This window comes from Primulina tabacum, chromosome 1, assembly GCF_025594145.1.
Source record: "Primulina tabacum isolate GXHZ01 chromosome 1, ASM2559414v2, whole genome shotgun sequence".
Taxonomy (NCBI): domain Eukaryota; kingdom Viridiplantae; phylum Streptophyta; class Magnoliopsida; order Lamiales; family Gesneriaceae; genus Primulina; species Primulina tabacum.
Genome location: NC_134550.1, coordinates 1,576,491 through 1,597,801, shown reverse-complemented (window position 1 = coordinate 1,597,801; position 21,311 = coordinate 1,576,491). Strand labels below are relative to the sequence as shown.

At 32.0% G+C, this 21,311-nt stretch overlaps 2 protein-coding genes and 1 pseudogene across 2 annotated transcripts; 1 reads left to right on the top strand and 2 right to left on the bottom strand.

Moving 5' to 3' along the window:
* Positions 1-8,538: 8,538 nt before the first annotated feature.
* On the top strand, positions 8,539-8,841 carry LOC142545717 (protein GLUTAMINE DUMPER 5-like). Its single transcript, XM_075653438.1, has one exon. The coding sequence runs from the start codon at positions 8,539-8,541 to the stop codon at positions 8,839-8,841; it is 303 nt and encodes a 100-aa protein (XP_075509553.1).
* A 2,844-nt stretch (positions 8,842-11,685) lies between these two features.
* LOC142550078 (putative galacturonosyltransferase 9) lies at positions 11,686-14,852 on the bottom strand (annotated as a pseudogene).
* Positions 14,853-15,277: 425 nt separating this feature from the next.
* LOC142515577 (basic leucine zipper 43-like) lies at positions 15,278-16,375 on the bottom strand. Its single transcript, XM_075619806.1, has one exon. It carries the CDS (start codon positions 16,226-16,228, stop codon positions 15,527-15,529), a length of 702 nt encoding a protein of 233 aa, XP_075475921.1. The 5' UTR covers positions 16,229-16,375; the 3' UTR covers positions 15,278-15,526.
* Between the last annotated feature and the right edge of the window lie 4,936 nt (positions 16,376-21,311).

Here is a 21,311-nt window from a genome sequence, read left to right as displayed (position 1 = left end):
CGTATTCATTCTAATCCTCCAACTCAGGTTTACATCACCTTGTCAATTTATCAGAATTTTTTATTACGTCGGCAAAAAAATCTCAATATCGTATGTATCTGGTTAGAAGAAAAATAAATTACATTTTCATTATGATCTTAATATCGTATTCATCTAGCCGAAGCACCAACAGCCAAGCATGTGAGACAGTGAGAGGTCTCACGGGGAATATGGAAGGTCTCTTAATTCCGGAAAAAAAATTTGTAAAAAGTGGCATAGCTTGGCAATTTTTGCCTTGATTCATCCTATACATTCGACGGACTCAGGTCACGTTTGTACGCTTGCAAACAAGTCAAGTCTTTTCCAGTTCAAATCGAACCCTTGATTTGCACCCATGCCCTAGCGTGTGCGAGAAAGGCTCTTGATCGATCATTCTTACATTTCCATAAAATGTAACATAATATAAGCTCTTCTAAAGGGGTGTCCAAAATTTCGGTTAAACCGAATTAACCGACCGAACCGAATTAATTCGGAAATTCGGTTCGGTTAATTCGGAAGTTCAGTTTTGAAATTTTAAACAATCCGTTAATTCGGTTAATTCGGTTCGGTTTCGGTTTTAATTTGAAAAATTCGGTTAAACCTAATTAACCGAATTAGTATATATATTAATTTAAATTGTATATGAGGATTAAAAATGCATTAGAAGGAAATCCAACTTTTCATACATTAGAAAGAAGTTCATTCATTCAATGATTTTATTTTCAATATTTTGATTTGTTATTGATATTTTTTGTTCAATGTTTCTTGTTATTTATAAGTTCTCCATTGTTTTTTTTAGTTAAAATTTGCATTTTTTTAAAAAAAATATCGGTTATTTCGGTCAACCGATTTGAAAATCGGTTCGGTTAATTCGATTTCTATGAATTTTTCAATCGGTTCGGTTATTCGAAAATAAAATCGGTGAAATCGGTTATAGGTCTATTCAGTTCGATCGATAACCGAATAGACCGATTGCACACCCCCTTACTCTTCTACATCACTTTAGTTTTTCTACGTAGGATAAACCCACAGTTCCCTCATTTCTATTCACGCGTATGGAAATCTCATTAACAACTCAATATATAATCCAACAGTTTATAGGAAGAAAAATTGAGTAGAATGATATAAATAAATAAACAAAAACCTCACATTTCTAAACGTGTACAATTTCAGTTTTCTAAAAACTATAATTAACGACACTAACGGCACGTAACTCCCAAAGAAAAAACTCTAAAAAATAAATTATAATATTCTCATAAAAAAATTAGCAGGCAAAAAAACGTCTGCCATGATTTTTTTGGCTGATATTTCATATCCGGAAAATAAATTTTAAGGTCACATAATTAATCATGTGCTTTACTAGAAATAATATATTTTAAAATATTCTAATTAATATGAAATGACTCAATATTACTTGTTTAATGGTTTAACATTAGAGCAGTTAAGCCAAGAAAGCTAATTTGGTAATCATTTCCTTAATTCTCCATGCAGGTAAGCTGGATAGAATAATAAAATCCAATTAGCATTAAACACTAATCTACTTAAATATAAATTAAAATAGGACAAAAATATTTCGAACACATGAATTCTACTTCGATATCGTGTTAAAAATTTATGCTTTCAAATCACAAATGTAACAACCCGAAGGAAAAAAGTTATAAATAGGACATACACGCTTATGATTTAAAATCATATTATGTTGTCCTTAAGAGATAATCGAGTTGATGGAGTGTATGAAATTTGGGATCAAAGTCTTATATACAAATCCTAAAAAAGTCTTCTATGTCTCACCCTATCTACAATCTTTTGCAGATTTATCAAGTGTGTGGGATTTTCGGAATACTCTGAACAGTCAGAAATTATACAGTGCACAAACAAAAAATAATGACTACGAGTTCTTCGTCATCTGGAAAAAATCATAAGATTTTTAAAGGTGATCAACGTAAATTGCCTTAAAAAGCTTATATAACATTTTACTGTAATTCTTGTAGTGATGTCAAATCTCTCTCAAAATATTTGATATTATCATCATTATCATTAGTTATATATAATTAAAGATAAAAACTTGTGTGAAACGGTCTCACGAGTCGTATTTTGTGAGACATATCTCTTATTTGAGTCATACATGAAAAAATATTACTTTTTATGCTAAAAGTATTACTTTTTATTGTGAATATTGGTAGGGTTGACCCGTCTCACAGATAAAGATTTGTGAGACTGTCTCACAAGAGACCTACTCATAATCAAAATAAGAAAATTAATGTTGCGCAGATAACATATAAAAATCCAGTAGAAAACCCAAAAAATATATTTGGATTTTTTAAAAAATTCTTGTTTTAAAATATCGTAATGTTTGATTTTTTAAAAGACTTTTAATTTTACACAAATAGTTCATATTTTCTCGATATTTCACATTGACGATAAATAGAATATATCCAAATAAAGTTGGGTTGAAATTACCAGAGAGTTAGCTGGAATAGTCCACTTATTTTTGACTTGTTTGGGTAGAATTCAAGCAATGGAAGACTTGTTTGGGGAAGACTTGACCCGAACGAACACGCTTAGTGGGCCCGATGGGGATGAGTAAATAAAGCCCATTTTTAGGAAATTGGTATTAGTTTTATTAAGACAAACTTCACACTCATTCTCATTCAAGGAAACTACCAAAATGCCCTCGAAATAATCAAATATAATAATTATATATTGCTCTAAATCGATTGAAAATAAATAACTCGCAAATTATCTAATCTTGGGCTTACATATGTTGCCAACCATGGACAAATTTAGATGAAACAATTTAGACTTTCCATGATAATGAAATTTCGGAGGGTAAATAAGGAAACTCAGAAAATGAAGTGACTTGCAAAGAAATCAATCCTCTAGAAAATTGCATGGAAAAAAAGAAAGCAAAACAAAGAATCCCAACTTTTACCAAAGCTGGTGGGTCACTCCCACAATTTACATTGCATGATTACATTCATTATAGATAATATCTAAAATTATCTTATTTGTGTATAAAAAAGTTGCATAAGATAAATTTATATCTAATGGTGTGTTTTCTGAAAACTTCTTAAAACTCCATTTTATATAGAGTAAGTTTTTTTGTAAGACGGTCTCAAGAATCTTTATCCGTGAGACGGGTCAACTCTACCAATATTCACAATAAAAAATAATATTTTTTAATTAATGACCCAAATAAGATATATGTCTCACAAAATACGTTTATATATATATATATATATTATTATTATTCAAAAGCATAAAATAATTATAATTAGTAACAGTATAGCGTATTACCTTGGCACATATAAATATGCACGCGTTAATTATCCTCGTCCCACAACACAATCCATCTTCCACAGCAATAACAAAATATCAAGAAATGATACCAACACCAGCACAACCCACCGCCACCGCAGCTGGTGGCGATTTGCGGCGTTGGAACTCGCCGATACCTTACCTTTTCGGTTCCCTGGCTCTCATGCTCGGGCTTATCGCCACAGCGTTGATAATCTTAGCCTGCTCATACAAAAAATCGCCACCCGCTGATCGATCTCAAGACGATAAACCGCGAAGCCCGGTGCACGCTTTACGGCCTGAAATGGAGCCCAGAATGGTGGTGATCATGGCGGGAGAAACTAATCCTACGCACCTCGCCAAACCTGTCTCCGCTGCTCCTCGCAGCCAAGTTTGAGTCGTTTTTCGTTTCTTCATTTTGAAATATTAGCTCCATAATATAATGTATTTAATTATTTATTTTATTCCCTTCTCAATAATTAAGTTTGGTTAGTTTAATTTATTGATTTTTGTGTTAATTTTGGCCAGCGGAGAATTGTAAATAACCAGCGAGCAATTTGCATCGGCTTAAAATTGCGACGCTACACCCGGAGGTTTTTACACTAACCTCAAAGATTTTTACCTCCAAAATTGTAAGATGATATGAGTTTATATATATATTTTACGAGAGAGTATGTCACTTGTGAGACGATTTATTTAAAAAAAAAGTAATATTTTTAGTATAAAACGAAATAATTTTTCATGAATCGAGTCGGATTGGATATACATATCACAAAATTGGTCGGTGAGATGATCTCACAATAATTTTTGTGTTTACAATAGATCTGCTCCATGTTTCACGATCGAGCACTTCAAATTTATTATACCAGCATAAACAATACGATTATTATGAGGTAAATGATTATAAACTAGTAATTATGTGAATAAAATATTTATAAATTAAAATTTTTGTTGTGCCAAATTTGTTGGTATTAAGTAGTTTTTGTGTAAAAAAATTATAAGATATTATATTAGAATTAGGACTGTTATGTTATATGGCTTACTATTGCTGACGTTGATGCTTAACGGGCCGAGTATACGCAACTCCGTACACGGGCTTTAGGTGTCTATTTCCAGCATCAGTTTCTTTAAAGTTAAATGTATTTTTTTTTTATTAAAAATTAAAAACATGAGAGTGATTTGTTTTTTGTAGGAATTTTTTGTAAAAAAAATAAGGTGAATTTAATTTTCTTTTAGCTCTGTTTAATCCATGCAAAAAAATAGTTTTGCGTTTTTCAAAACTTAGTTAATATGGATGCATTGGAAAAAAATCAAGAAAAAACGACATTAAATGTAGAAATTGGACTATATATTTGAAACAACCAAAAAATAAAATAAATATATATAATTGAGACTGATGTGATCTATTTTGATATTAAATTTGTCTAAGATATATAGTCTTGTTTGCGTTTTAATATAAATTAAGAACATCAATGAATTAAAAATTATTGCTTCCTAACAAACTCCACGTACAATATTAGCATATCGACTTTCTATTCGTAATCAAACGCGTAATATTTGTTTTTATGTCAATTGTAAAATATGACGCGTTAATTAAATTCATACTTAGTTGTGTAAGTGCATTTACGATATTTTGAATCATACGACATCTCAAACATTATATTTTGTGCCTTCTCAATAATGTTTATATTCAAGGGTATATCTCTATCTCTAAGAAATCAATAATTCATGTCAGGTGGAAAAATTAAATTTTTTGATATCCTCCCTAATTGTCAATGGTTAGGTAGATAAAATTTGTGGCGTCTCGATCATGTAATTTTGTTAAAACCTCAAAATAACGGCAAAGTATTAAATCTGAGAGTATTGGATAAGGATTTGAAATTTTATCAATAAATGTTGGTTTAATGAAAAGAGACAAGTGAGTAAGTAAAAAGTGCGTTGTGTTCCAATAAATTGTGGCAAATTAGTCTAAAGGAAGCTTCAATTTCTCTAGTGGAAAAACACAAACATTTTATTGATTATTTTATTTTAAAATTCCCCACCATAATATATATATATATATATACCCCACCAAGTTTTTTCTTCCATTTTTGGGGTCTTGGTGGAAGTTGATAGCAAATTGACTTGGAGTTTCCTTTTGGAATTTGGACGATTAGAGTACGTCACGAAAATAAATAAATTTTCTCATTCAAATTAATGAGAATTTTTTTAATATTTATAATTTTCAGAAAATTATAATTTACCCATCCATCGCTACAAATAGCAATTTTTTTTATTTTTTAAAATTACATTGGATTGAGGGTTTTTGCTATTAACTGGGAATGAACCCAGACGTCCCCTCCGTTGCATCACAAAGTGGGTTGGCTACTGTTTTTAATCCATGTCCTTGCTTCTTTTTTTTTTTTTTTTTTCCAAAACTGTCCCACCATCTCAGGAAAAAAACAATAATAAGACAATAAAACATATGATAAATATGTAAGCTTTATAAGAATTTTAATAAAAGACTATCTAAGTCAAAAAACTGAACATCCTTAGCAAACAAAAAATATATATACAAATTTGTTAGGTTCATCGTACATGAGTGATAGTAGTACTGAGATGAGTGAACTTCTAAAAAGTTCTCGTACAAACGATACGTTGTGTCACTTGATCTAGTTGACTAGATAAGCCGTAAAAAAATGACATCAGATTTAACGGGTAATATTATCTCTGCTGAGGACAGGCTGACGGAAGAAAAATAGTAAGACTGATCTCTAAAGTATATGAGACAACATCATGACTCATTATCACTCAAGTAGGTGCACTATGTCCTGCCACAAATATAAGAAAATAAAATTATACTTTGACTAGCATTGATGGCTTTTGACCTGGTTATAAATGTTTGATCTACAAAATTTATATAGTAAAATTCTGTTTTAGTGGAGATAGCAAATAATAGTGCAAGATATCATTTGCAACGTTTGGGGTATAATTTTGTTTGAAAGTAAAACTAGTACGACAATATGTGATCATAAGTTTGTGTTTATCAGAATTAAGTCTTTATGTGAAATATTACAAATTTCAGACAACATGCATCAGAATATATAAATTTGTGATACAAATTAATTTTAAGTAATGCAATTGAACAAAATAAATTTTGCACAAGTATAAATACTTGCGCGGTGCCTCATGTAAAAAAAAAATCACTAGAAAACTAACGAGTTTACACAAAAACTATGACTAGTGATTTTAATCAAAAACTATCTTCCTTAACATGTTGAGAAAATCAGATGCTTCCTAAAACAAATAACCACATCAAAAACAATATATAAGGAAGCAAAACACGATGCTAAAAATGGAGCAACAAAACAAATCTTCAGCCAACTCCTTCACAGTTGTTGTCTGAAGATGTCTTCAACAATCACGACAACACGTGGATTCCGCACTCTTCGATCAACAACAACCTTGTAGATTGTTTTATTTAAAGTTTATGACATGCAAAGGTGCAATAGTATATATGTGCTTCTGCTAAATCAATCTCTTTGCATGAGATGAATCCTCTTATTTATAGGTCTAGGGTTTATCAACAAAGAAACCAAGTAATAGTTTTATTAGAAACAAACTCTTTTTAAACAAAGATAACAACATATCACAAAAATCTTAGCATAATTATCACATACAAAATCATAATTAAATATTTGAAATCATATCAATAAGAAAAAATTGATCTTGAAAAATAAATTTAATAAGAAATTATATTTCCCTTCATCATTATAATGCCAAAATGTCCAAAACCAGTGTTCACATTCGCCAACGGTGTTTGACAAATGATATCAACCTGTTTCAAAATTTCCAATAAGAAGATATTTAATTTATAATATGACCAATTTATACAGAATTAAATAGATCCATCGAGATCAAAATTTAGAATGTTAAATATTAAATAGATCCATCAAAAGATCGTGATTTAGAATGTTAGAAAAAATATATTTAAAATTAACTACCGATTTCGTGCAACATAATTGATGATATAAGATATAGCCTTTGCTTTATCTGTTTTTTTTCCTTGGAAAAATTATGGTCATATCCTCAATTGGTACAAGCGATTAAATATGTGGCGCCTCGGATATGTCATCCGGCGAGAGATATCGCAGGTGAGCAAGAACAAAGTGTAATGCTCTGCATTAAATTGTGCAATATTGGTCAAAAGCAACTCTTGTATAATCGATCAGACTCCTATTTTTTAAAATATTGGATTATATGCAATAATTTATCATAAACGCTTCCAAACTTGACACGAAGTTGTTGATATATAAGATCGGTCGCTTATTGTATTAACAAATGTAATAGTTGATACTGCAATGCATGATGGTAATATGTAACTTAAATTCTTGTCAATAGTTTAACCGTCCGAACAATGCATTTCGATTGTTTTAATAGCAAGAATAGTAATTCTAACAAACAATATTCTTTCAAATAATTGCGTTGTTTGCTGTTCGTGATAAACGAGCTCATGACATTGACTCCATAAAATAGTGCGCAAAGATACGCTTTCTCTTGACTATCGATCAAGATTTTATAGAAAAACAACTATTTTGGAGGACTCCTCAAGCCTTCAAGGTAACGTCGTTTGAAGTATATAATTTTTTTTCCTGATTTTAGTCTTCTATATCGTCAAAATTCTCTTTTAGTCCGTCATCTTTGTTTTTTTGACTATTTTTCGTCCAATTTGGACGTGCGTATATATGTCACATCAACATTCTGATGAAAAAATAATAAAATTGTCAAAAAAAATATTAAGACTATGATTAAAACTGAAATTTGATAACATATCACCCAAACGAATTGTACTACTTATATGGGAAAGTATAGAAAGTAATTAACCAAAAAGAATAGAAGTAATCAAAATAATTATATTCCTTATTCTAGTTTTTTTAAAAAATTGTCCCAATTAGACCCATGGATGATGTTTCTATGGCATCAAAATCTGCACAAACACCAACTTCAGATTTTATGTGATAAATGCGCTTTAACCAAGAAGGATGATTTTATATATATATATATATATACACATATACACACACACTATGACGAAGTCCGAAGAGGACATGATAGTAATTTCATATCACAACACTCCTCCCATCGTCGTTTACACCTATAAGTCACACACAATCATATACATTTCCTCACACACACACACACACAAAAAAAACCATAAAATAACACACAGAAAAGGTGGGAGATATGAGGCCAACACCAACAGATGCACACGGTAATCCCTCTGGATTCTTGAACTGGAATTCTCCATTGCCTTACTTGTTCGGCGGCTTAGGCTTGATGCTTCTGTTGATCGCTGTAGCCTTGATCATCTTAGCCTGTTCCTACCGGAAATCCTTCTCTCGCTCCGCCGATCGTGACGGAGAGAAGGCGACTCAGCTACCCGCCACCGTCGCTGCGGCCGACAACACGCCAAAGATTGTGGTGATCATGGCCGGAGATAATAATCCGACACAACTCGCAGTTCCTATCCCCCTTCTTCTTTCTTGATCAACGCCAAACAGCTGCCTTGATGATCAAGATTTTTGGCAGAACATTTTTGTGGTGTTGTGGTGTTTAGATCAGAGTAGTTTCTTGATTGAAATAATAATGGGTTGTTGGTTTTTCCAATTTCCATGGATTTTATCAGGGAATGTAAATGGATCAAAGAGCTTAGAGTTGAGTAGATTTTGTGTTGGTTATATCAAGAAATTTTGATCTGATGAAAGTTTATTTCTTCCATCTTTCTTTCTTTATGTTTTACAAAGCAATTGTTCATTTACAAATGATTCAATCAAACTTGTTAAATGCTAATTGCATCCAAGTCATAATTCCATCAGTTAATTTCTTCTGCAAATTATTTTTCCCATTGGACCGAGTGAACATTAATTGGTCATGAATATTTGTGCAAGCTAACAATTTTTCGATGAGAAAGATGCTACAACTTTAAAAACATAGGACTTTTATGTAATGACCGTATATCTTACAATGCAACTATCACTGTCAACAATAAGCAATATTCAGTTCTTTCGACTAATACTGTGTTTGAATTGATAAAAATTTTAGACGATCCTCCTATATCAATCCTTGTCTAAATCAAACGTAATCTAATATTATTCCGAACAAAGTGCACAGTACATAATAGATTAGGCAAAATTTCTATCAAAAAAAGTGATTTATGGAGTATCTCTTGTAATCGAAAAGTTTTTATATATATATATATGTGAAGAGAGAGAGGTTGACGCGGCGGCGAGAGTACGCAAACATTTAATGATGGCATGGGAGAAGTTTTGTTTCATCAGAAAAAGGGATTCACACAACACACACACACACACTGTGATTAATGGGAGACACCTGTGGTGGTATCATTAATGCTCTTTAGTTCCTTTACTTGTAGCGGACAAACGAATCTCTCATTGGATATTCCGGGTCGCATTTGCTTCTGCACTGCGGCGGAGGCGTATTTCTTGGATGCCACTCAACAACATTGCCCTAAATACTAGGTTTTTATCCACAATTTATAAATATTTTTCTAAGGAAAAATTTCATTTTTCGTTAATATGTTTGTTTTTTGTCCTCTGTCTTGAGTTTTACTCATATATATATTTAATTTTTTTTATAATTTTTGTCATTCTTAATCGGGTGTGTGATGTGTCACTGTATGCATCTGTCACATCAACGCTTAAAGAGGTCAAAATTGCAAAAAAAAATATAAAAATAGAAAAATAAAATTGAAATTTTATGATGAGAGTCATATTCTAGTTAAAAAAATCTCTAAGAATTTGGTTTTAAATTTTTTTACTTCGATTTTATCCCATAGATTCTAAATATCACATTTAAAATACGTATAAGAATTTTATGATATACTAGTTTTGCTATAATCTTATTTTTAATTTTAATTTTGATTTTCAGAACAATGGCAAATTTCGGAAAATGAGTTGGCGGAAAGAAAACATATTAGTTTATTAATCACAAATAAAAATAAACAATAATTAACTGAAAACCCCGAAATAAATGTTGCACGCCAACTTATTAAATATCCATCTTAATTAGTACGCCATCTCGAGTACGAGTTCAGGCTTTCTCAATGAAAAAACGAGGGACATATTTATATTCAAAATTATCGAATTTGATATCAACTCTAAGGTGTTTGAATTTTTTCGAGCCGATCTCAAATTGAAATTTTTTAAAAAGTGTGATATTTTATTAATATGATATTATATATTTCGAAGTTTTAATGCATATTAATCTATCAAGGAATATTTGAAGTAATATATCTGATCCGTCTCAAAAGAAGAAAAAATAAGTCAAGTTCTCGATCATCAATCCTCACGATCACCTGAAACAAGTTCCACGGGAGCATAACACAACTTATGAGCGAAAAAAGCAATCTTACATCCTCTAATTTCGTGGCTTTTATGCATCCCTCTAGTCGAAATGACCAAGCACATATGCTTCTCTGGTCACACACAAAGCTGCCCTTAGAAGAATATTCATTATCGCTAATGGAAGAACCTTGTGATCTTTAGCTACAACAGTAGTAATACGCCGCGGAAAGGACCCGCAAAAGCAACGGATCATGTTTTTGCACCAAGAATAATCGTCATTCTTATTCAACACCTTTGTCTTGTCTTTAGTACTGATCCACGTATGGCATATCCCACTGGTACTTTACAAACAGAGAATACAAGCTTCAATGGAGGCCATTTCTCGACTCCTACTACCTTAGGCTTTCTCGTTTTAATATCAACTGAGTGAGTATTCTGTATTAACAGTGTGTTTTCGACCATACGTGACACCAACTGCAAAATAAGATTAACTTGAACAAAGGGGTGTAAACTAGCACATATTGCTGAACAGTGCGATTTCACAGAGCAATTCTACTCTGGCAAGAACGATCTTTTTTCAAAAGTGCTTCAACATATGAAATGCATGGGCCTCAACGATTCCGGAAAATGAACGGAATTTCGGGGATAGCAACATGTAAAATTACCGTTTCAGATGTGTGTTAGTACGTGAGGAGGTGAAACCGAAGAGATTCAGGACAGGTCTCAAAGCATATGATTAAACCAGCAGTTATTGAAACAACTGATTTGGAAAAATAAAAAATATCCACTAATTTTCCAGGTAAAAAAGCTTTTTAAAACTAGCACAAATAACAAGAAACAAAAAAAAAAGTTAATCGTTGAAGAATACATCTTCATTTGAGCCATCTGATTGCTTGCTTCACAAAATTCCCACCAGGCACATCTTCATATCAAATTAATGGGTCCATCCCTGTTGAGATTAAACTGAACATTTATATACATATATATTTATATATATATAGACCCATTCCTGTTGAGATTACACTGAATATGTACTAATCGTTTTAGATGGTATATAAACTATCTTGTACAAAGAATATGCTTCAAAATATAAATCCATGATCAATCTTGGCTTCAGGCCACCACATAACACTATAATAGCAACTACGTGGAACAAAAATGTAAGAGAAATTAATGCCTAAAACCTTTTCTTTGAAAGTTACAACTTGCGATGAACAATCAAAAAGGCTCGAATTTCTTCAGTCTGAATTGAAGTCGAGATGCTTCTTTACATGCCAAAATTGCACATCTGAAGGAATTCCATTTCATTATCGACATATTTTGTCCAGAGATGTTTGTAATGGTTCATGGCAATGTCCAGCCAAGGCTTCATGTCTCCACTGAAATGGATCACCGCAGCGTTGTTAATTTCATCCATACTGATACTCGGATTGATCCCAAGACCCAGGACGTGCCATGCCTTGTCGAATGATTTGGTAGTAGAGTAAAAAGTAAGCAGCCCCACAGGTAATGTTCCCAATTTCCATAATGTACGGTCCACATTCTGATTATTCATAAATCAATAAAAAAATCATCAAGTATGTTTGAAAACTGAGGAACAATACACAGCTTCCCGACAGTTTTTCGAGAAACAAGCAAGGATAAAAAACTAAATATATAGCTTACCAAATTTTGCCAATAATTGTATTCATCGGTGCATTTCTCTCGACGCCAAGCATCTAGGTCAAACATGTTCATGCCAAATGCCCAGGCACAGGCCCTGGGATTAAACTTCTCCTTGATCAGAGGATGGGAAAAGTTTAAATATTCAGAAAAGCGTCGAAATGAACCGAAGCATGTCTCAACCGCACCATTCACCTTTCCATCCATATCGATTTTCCATAAGGCAGTCAAATCCTTCTGAACTACGACGTCATCATCCAGAAACAGAATTTTGTGCAGCTTTGGATACAATTCAGGCAAGTAGAACCGTAGATGATTGAGCGTTGATAAATACTTTGGGTTTCTGTACTTCATGTTGCTCATATCTTTAGTGGTATTCTCTGCCCTGGTTTCGAAGTAAAACTTCTGCAGACTAGTGGTTTCAAGTTGTCTAAGTACTGGTGCATATGATGGCGTCAAGAACTTGAAAGTGTCCACTGCATTGATCTCAATATGGCCCCCACCTTGAATCGGCCTCATCTTAAACCAAACCTTTGTTGCAGCAAAATTCATCCTATCGGTAACAATATGAAAAACATGTTTCCATGGCTCATCTGCATTCTTAACAACAGAGTTTACCACCACGGAGATTGCAATAACATTATCTGAAAATAAGGCGTAATGGTATAAACTCGGGTCTTCAAACTCAGGCTTGGGCTCTTCATCCTTGTACTTCTCAGGATGTGAAATTCTCTCCTCCACTAGCCGCATGGCAAGACAGTGCAAACTCTTGGGAGTCTATTTTGCAGAAACCAAGCTGGTGAAAGCCCCATTTTTCTTGGCCTTCACCAGCAACTCCTTGACAGCAAATATTGTATCTTTCAATTTCTGAATTTTTAACTGATTGTCATACGACTCTTTTGACTCGACAATCATTAACCTAGCTACCTTAACTCTATCTTTAACCTCCTTCTCAAATTGCCTCAAAATATCCTCATCAATTGGCCCATTGGATTCAAACAATGCCGTGACATACTTCGGATTCAATAGAAGTTCCGAGAAATTATTAGCTAAGTCATCAAACATCTTAAGCTGCTTAGATATCTCAAGTTTCAACTTCCTAGCATAAGCAGCATATGCATTCACCAAGGCAACATGATTATTTGCCTGATTTTTTATCAAATCCAGCCTCGTCTTCAGTGGATCCGATTGCCATGCAAGAAAAGTACGTTTTACATACGCATTTCCTGTTGTCTCCATAATCTGTTTATCGAAGAAAACATATACTTTTAGGTACATTTACCCAAGGACAAAAATCCAAAATTATATATTATGTTTGGCACTTGGATTTTTTTATTGTAAACACCTAAGAATAAAGCGATAGTTTATTTAATTCTAAATAAAAGCACATAGAAAATGCAAGCAAGATATTTATTAGTTTAAGAATCTATTCTGTTCCCTATGGTACATTAATTGCAAATAATTTGGATCTAGATTTTCACTGTAGGACAAGTATTACTGATAATTTTGTTGATATTAAAGCGATTGGTATCAATGAATACATTTCTTCTTTATTCAATTTCCACAACCTTCAATATTATTAACCCAAGCATATATTAAAACTAGAACATCCATATATAACCATCAAAAGAGGCATCAGCTTGTACAACAGAATGTAAAAGAAATGGGATTGCATCCTCCCACACAAAATTATGCCCAACACCGAGAGTCTGTCGAGCTAATGCATGTGCAACAAAGTTAGCCGCTCGTGGAGTGAAATTTTGAAGTCACAGAAACTAGTGAAGTCTGTGGTGATCCTAAATACACATCATTTTACGATTCCATTTAGAAAATAATGCAAGTTCATAGGGTTGTATTCCCTTCTACTCGTCGAGCAACCTACATTAAACATATTTGCCAAAACTTGCTAGTGTACAAATTAAATAGTTAATCCCCGAACTCATATATAATGATTATCAACACATCCTTGTAAATACTATCACAAATTTCGAAGTAAACAGACGCAGGGAAAATCTAAAGAGATTATTATCAACTACACTCCACATAACTAGAACAAACGCACCGTTTCCTTGTCAACGTAAACTGAACCATGCAGAAGGTAAATCAATCACGAAAATGAAACAAAGGAACAAATGTAGACACAGCTAGAAATAAAACACACACAGTGCGAACTGAAAGCTAGCACTTACGGCTTCGTCGTGGGAGGCATGAGATGTGAACAGCACGGAGAGAGTGGCGAGGAACAGGAGCGTAAACATGGCGGAAACAAAGATCCGGTAGCTGAAAAGGCTTCGAATCCCGGATCCACCACCAGATCCAACCCGACCACCGCGGAGCACAACTGCCATCACGATCGTCCAACCACAAATTAATCCATCCTCTCCTTCTTCGAGTGGATTAAACAAAACGTTGTATAATGTTAGGGCTAAACTTACACGAGAGGTGTTCTGTATGCGCGCGCGCGTGTGAGAGAGAGAGTTAACAAAACGGGATTGAGATCTAACAGTGGGAAGAAGAAAGAACACGGAGACCAGTAGCCGGTTCGACTCGACCCCAATCGACGTCGGTTGGTTTTTTAAAATAATTAATTGATTTGATCGGTCCATTATTTCCTCTAAATTGCTGACAAGACCACAAGCTTTACTCATTTCTATTTAGACCCCAATTTCTTCTCTCTTTTTCTCTTTTTATTTATTTAGTTTTTGAGAAAATTATGGTTAATGGATCCACTCTTTATATTGTTTTTAAAAAATAGTAATCCCTTATGCATTGAAATACAAAGAATATAGCTATTCTATGCTCAGCTGAATATTTACACAATATTTATAGAATTTAATGTATACAGTTTATTAGCACAATACGACAAAGATCATGTATGTTCAGTTGAATGTAGACAACAGTTATAGAAGGATTTATATATATTGAACAGAAGAACCCCATTTTATGTATAGAATTTATTCGCACAGTATATCGAACGGACGCTAACAACATTAGCCTAACCGACGTACGGATGCTAAATAACATTAGCCTATCCGAAGCCAAAAATGATAGGACATAATGCTAGGCAGGTTCCCATTTCCAGAATTTATACGACTCGTTACTTTAGATACTACAACTTGATATCATATAGTAGTCCATTTGATATAGTACTACACCTCCAATATCAGAAATTAAATTCCATGGAACTCTAAATCGACCCGAACATTTTATTCATTCATAAAGAGGGATGATTTCATGGATCGGTCATCGTCAAGCTCCGGAAGTCCTTCAAAAGGGCTGTTCAGCTGCATGTGAACGATCGTCTGACGAAGCTCCGAAGCTTCTTCTTTGAGCTGACAATTCTCCTGCACCACTTGATCGTAGCGCTCCGAGTAATCGTTCAGTCTATCCAGGAGCTGGCTATTCTCGTTCCTCAAGCAGACGACCTGCGACCAGAGCTCGTCCAGGTGCTTCTGCTTGCGCATACGAGACCTGCGCGCGGACTCCCTGTTCGAGATCATCCTTCTCTGTTTCCGCTCGTTGATTATGTTCAGCTGTTGCTCGTCGCCTTCGTCGGAAGTCGAGTTGCTGCTGAAACAGCACGTGACTGGTTGGGGGCTGAGTTCCTGGATTAAGTTATGGTTCGGATACGGCGAGTTGAAGTGGTGGTGGTAGGCTGGTGGGTTGATTCCGGCGAGGGGGAATTGGGGCGGGAACTGGGACGGGAGTTGAGGGAATAGAGGGTAGCGGAGCTCTGAAAATTCGCTGGATTGCATTGCTTTGGATTTAGCGAAATATATATGGTGAATAAAATATATCTGGATTGAATGGAGGAGAAGTTGGAGGTTGAAGACGAATTGAAACGTGATTGAAGATGTGAATTTATAGTATGGAGAAGATGATGAAAATGGAGAAACTTTTTGCTCCATGTTTAATCCAGGATACCTACGCCTGTCACACAGGATAATCCCAAATAATAATGTCTGTGTCAAGAATATTTCATTAGAAGAAAAAAAAATGTTTTTCCTTCTTTATATTTGTGTTTCTTCACGATTTGAGTATGCTGTGTTATTGAAATTGAGTCTCATATCTTTCATTATTTCCCTCTTTTGTTTTGCAATTTGTTCTGAATATATACACAGCAGTATACATGTCGTGACGTCACATAAAAAAATGATTAAAACTGTAAAAAAAAATATAATCTATTAGAATAATGTTGAAACTAATATCGGAATTTGATTGAATAGTCAAGAATATTCAATACTATTATGTAGTGGAGCCAATATTTGAATTTAGGAAATGTATACATTTTAGAAATAAAAATATCTCAATATTATTAAAGAAGATATTATGATTAGGGGGGATCTACGCAAAGCTAGTGAGCTCACCTATGGCAGTGGAATGTCATTCAATATAATTTTTTTTTCTATTTTTGCAATAAACTCCTAAATTAGTACGGACAACACCATTAGCCCATTAGATCTTACCTGTCGTCTTCTATCCATCCATGTACAATTTAAAATATGAAATTATAGAGTAAAAAGTTATTTTCAAAATAAGTATTTTTTACTAAAAAGTTTAAAAGGATAAAATAATAATAATTGTTATCCCGAAGTACTATTTTCCAGCACTGAAGATTTTTCGACCAAATTTAAACTTTTTCCAGCATTGACTGGTCCAGTTTATGAAATTGAAGTCAATCCCAAACAATTTCAACATAGACACTTGAATAACGTTAAAATCATTAGCCTTAGAAAGATCTTTTCTGAGATATTCCAACAGAGCCATTTTTCATTTTTGTCATCTTATCGGGTTGGTTAATTCACGGATATAATCGAATAATTTTCATTCTTTTCTCACTTTAATTTTTTCCATCGAAATATTGACGTGATATCAAAAAATTACTATGTGTTATCGAAATTGCGTGATGTGACACTGATCATTGCTGCGGTTTCGATGTCATATTAACCCTAAGATGAAAAATAATTAAAGTTACAAAAAAATTACAAATGAATGAACTAATACGACCTAGAGGTGAGCAAGATTTCGGTTAAATCGAATTAACCGACCGAACCGAGCTAATTCGAAAATTCGGTTCGGTTATTTCGGAAATTCGGTTTTCAAATTAAAAAAATTCGGTTATATCGGTTAATTCGATTCGATTACGGTTTTCAAAATTTTGAAATCGGTTAACCGAATTAACCGATATAATAAATATTATTATTTAATAAAATTTTTATTATTTATCAATTTTTATATATATTTTAATTTTTAATTTTAAAATCGATATAATATGTATTAATTATGTTCAAAAAAACTTATACATTTGTGATGTGTGTGATTTTATGTTTTTATGCATTTGTGTAAATTGTAGTGTTCAAGAAAAATTATATATATAATTAAATTTAAATCACAAATTTTTTTAAAAAATAATCGATTAATTTGGTCGGTATTTTAATTCGGTTCGGTTTTCATCGGTTATGAAAATTAATTCGGTTCGATTCGGTTATCTCTAATTCGGTTCAGTCGGTAACCGAACCGACCGAATGCTCACCCCTAAATACGACATGAATAGACTAATAACAAAACTAAAAATAAAAAATATGTCAGTTGCAAGACAAAAAGTTAAATATAATATGATTTCATAGTTGATTTTTATGGAGTCACTGGAATAACAATATTTTAAGTCATTTATTATTGTAGAAGTTTATATCAGATCATATTATTTAATTGTTGTTGTGGATAATCTTTTCAAAAAGGCCAAGATGCTTACGTCATAGAAAATAGTTTTGTAATTGGGACTGATAATAATGGTCAGCCAAATTAATAATTTATTCGCTATATGTTTTTAATAGATGCATAAGTTGTTTAATAAAAAAATCATTACTAATTAAATTCATACTTTTTAAATAAAAAAAAAACATAATTAAGTTATGTTTCTTTTTTTTATTATTATTTCTGACAAATTGCATCTAGCACTTCTGTAAAAACGAAAAATAAAAATAAAAATAAAATGAATTATATAAAATCAATTATCTTTCTAAACAGCCTGATTTTTTAAAAACACAGTATTTTAAAAACCCACCGAGTTTTTACAACTTTTTCAGATTTTTGTTAAATGTCATATGTTAGTTTTATATCATTCTATTATTGGAAATCATAGAGCCATGAGTGCGACTTTATATGTTAGAAAGGGATGCCTTCCATAGATTATAATTATTTATTTATTTAATATATACATAAATGAAAGTTAACGATAGTTCCTATCCATTCTTCCAAGGGGTGATAATTTTTAATTAGTGTTTAATTAATGGTAGATTTGTAATGGGAAATATGTTAATTATAAAGAGGGATAAGTACAGTGAATGTGATTTAATATTAATCGATCATGCTAATTAATAGTATAAACAATGGAAGGTTGTGTTATGAGACCTAATTTTCTTAAAGCATGCATTATAATAAATATTTTTAATATATTAATTATATCTATATGTTTAAATATACATTATAATAGTTTCAAAAAAAAAATACATTATAATAAATATTTTTAATATATTAATTATATCTATATGTTTAAATACAATTTATACATCATCTTTCTCGACAAAGTTTTAAATATTTGGCTCGATTTTAAGAGCATCTGCTACAAAATAGAATGGATTAAACCTTTTCATTTTCTCTTTTTCATTATGTTAATGGTAATGTCGACTATATAAATATTACCATTGAATCTTCGGGTGGATCTTGGGATATTGATTTGCAAACTATGGTTTTAATTATATTTTTATCATGAGTATGTCTCTTGTGAGACGGTCTCACGAATCTTTATCTGTAAAACGGGTCAACCCTACCGATATTCACAATAAAAAGTAATACTCTTAGCATAATAAGTAATATTTTTTCATGGATGACCCAAATAAGATATATGTCTCACAAAATACGACCTGTGAGACCGTCTCACACAATTTTTTGTCTTTTATTATTTACCATGTAACAATATTTCATATCTTAAATTCATAATTTACTTATTTACATATCGGTAATACAAAACATAATAACTTTAGAATGACATTTTAATTTGGATAATTTGAAATTCACCATAATTAACATGAAATAAAAAAAAAATATAGGCATGTAAATGATGGATTTGAAGTTTATGATCTTATTTCACTAAACAACAAAAATAAATTTGAAATTAATCAATCCTAACACAACATTCGCGAATTTCAGCTCACTTCTTTGTTAAATTTATGTTATATATGTCTACCCTAAGCGAAATTTATGTTTAGTTGTTATTTGTTTTAATATAAAGATCGATATATCTTATAAAATAGTTATCCAACTGTTCTCAATGTTTTCATGATCAAACTCGTTATCAAACTGGTCTATCTTTAAAAACAGTTCAATATGTCGGACTATTTCCACATGACGTTCGGACCGAAAAAACGCTATATCTTGTAATAATGAAATATATATATATTTTAGAAAAAAAATAAACTCTAATAATAATGAAATTGTTGAAAAATATATTTAAAATGTGTGTATTGAATATTTGAATGTTGAATATTTGAATGTTGAAAATAAGAGTTGTAAATATTGAAAATTAGTGTGTGATGATGTAGGTAATGATGTATTTTATTTTTGGATTATTTGTAAAGATTTCCTATAAATAGATCTCTCATTTGTGAAGAAAATCACAATTGAGTAGAGAGAAAAGTATTATAAAGTGTGTAGTTTGGTAAATTTTGAGAGTTTGAGATTTTTACTTTTTACCATAAATTTTTACTTTTTCACAACACGTTATCAGCACGAAGCTCTAAAAGTCCTCCATTCTTTTCCAAGCTCCAAACAGAAGAAAAAGGTAACAAAAGTAATAATATTTATTTTACTGTTATTTATTTATTGTGTATATATTTAATATATAATATAATGTTATTATTAATAATAAAAATAAATTTTTCAAAAACTTGTTATAAATCCTGGGAGGATGTTAAGACGACATCCCACACTCCCGGTAAGGGATACGACAAGTATAAAAGCCTATAAGATTTTTAAATAAAATATCTTATGACACATCATTATAATAATATGATATGATATACATAATTATTTAAATATGTCTAATATTATATACACCATATTATTACCATAAAATTATACAAATACATACCTTTATTTTTTTTATACACCAACGGTCATAAACGGTAACAAAACGGCTAGTTTTTGCCCTATAAATATGATTTCATAAACACATTCAATCACTCCAACTTTCTCTTCTTCTCTAAAAATTATTCTTCACTAAATTTTCGAAGAAAAAAGAAGATGGCTTTCTCAAGTTTATTTTTAATTATTTTGGTTATCATACTCACGAGTCTTTTATTTATTGGAGAATATCTTCCTCGTGTGTTTTCTTTATTTTTACAAATGCTTGTACTTGTTGTTTATCCATTACTTTGTATTGCAATATTCATTAACTAATAAAATGCATCGTAACTTTTTTTAGTACCACCATGTCAAATTTGACAAAGCTCGAATTTGTTGCGCTCGACATCACGAGAAAAAATTATATGTCATGGACTCTCGATGTAGAAATGCATCTTGAGTCATTGGGTCTAAGTGAGACAATAAAAGAAAATGGCATATCGACATCACAAAAAAAGGGATAAGCCATTATATTTTTGCGTCGACATCTCGACGAGGGATTGAAATGTGAATATTTAATTGAAAAAGATCTCATGGCTTTGTGGAAAGGATTGAAAAAAAGATTTGAACATATAACGGAAGTTATACTTCCGACCGCCCGTGATGAATGGAATATGTTAAGATTCCAAGATTTTAAGAAAGTCAACGATTATAATTCAGCGATGTATCGAATAATCTCGCAGCTAAAATTTTGTGGACATGAGGTCACAGAATCGGAAATGCTTGAAAAACTATTTTCCACGTTTCATGCATCAAATATTACTCTACAGCAACAATATAGAGTACGTGGATTTGCGAGATATTCTGAAC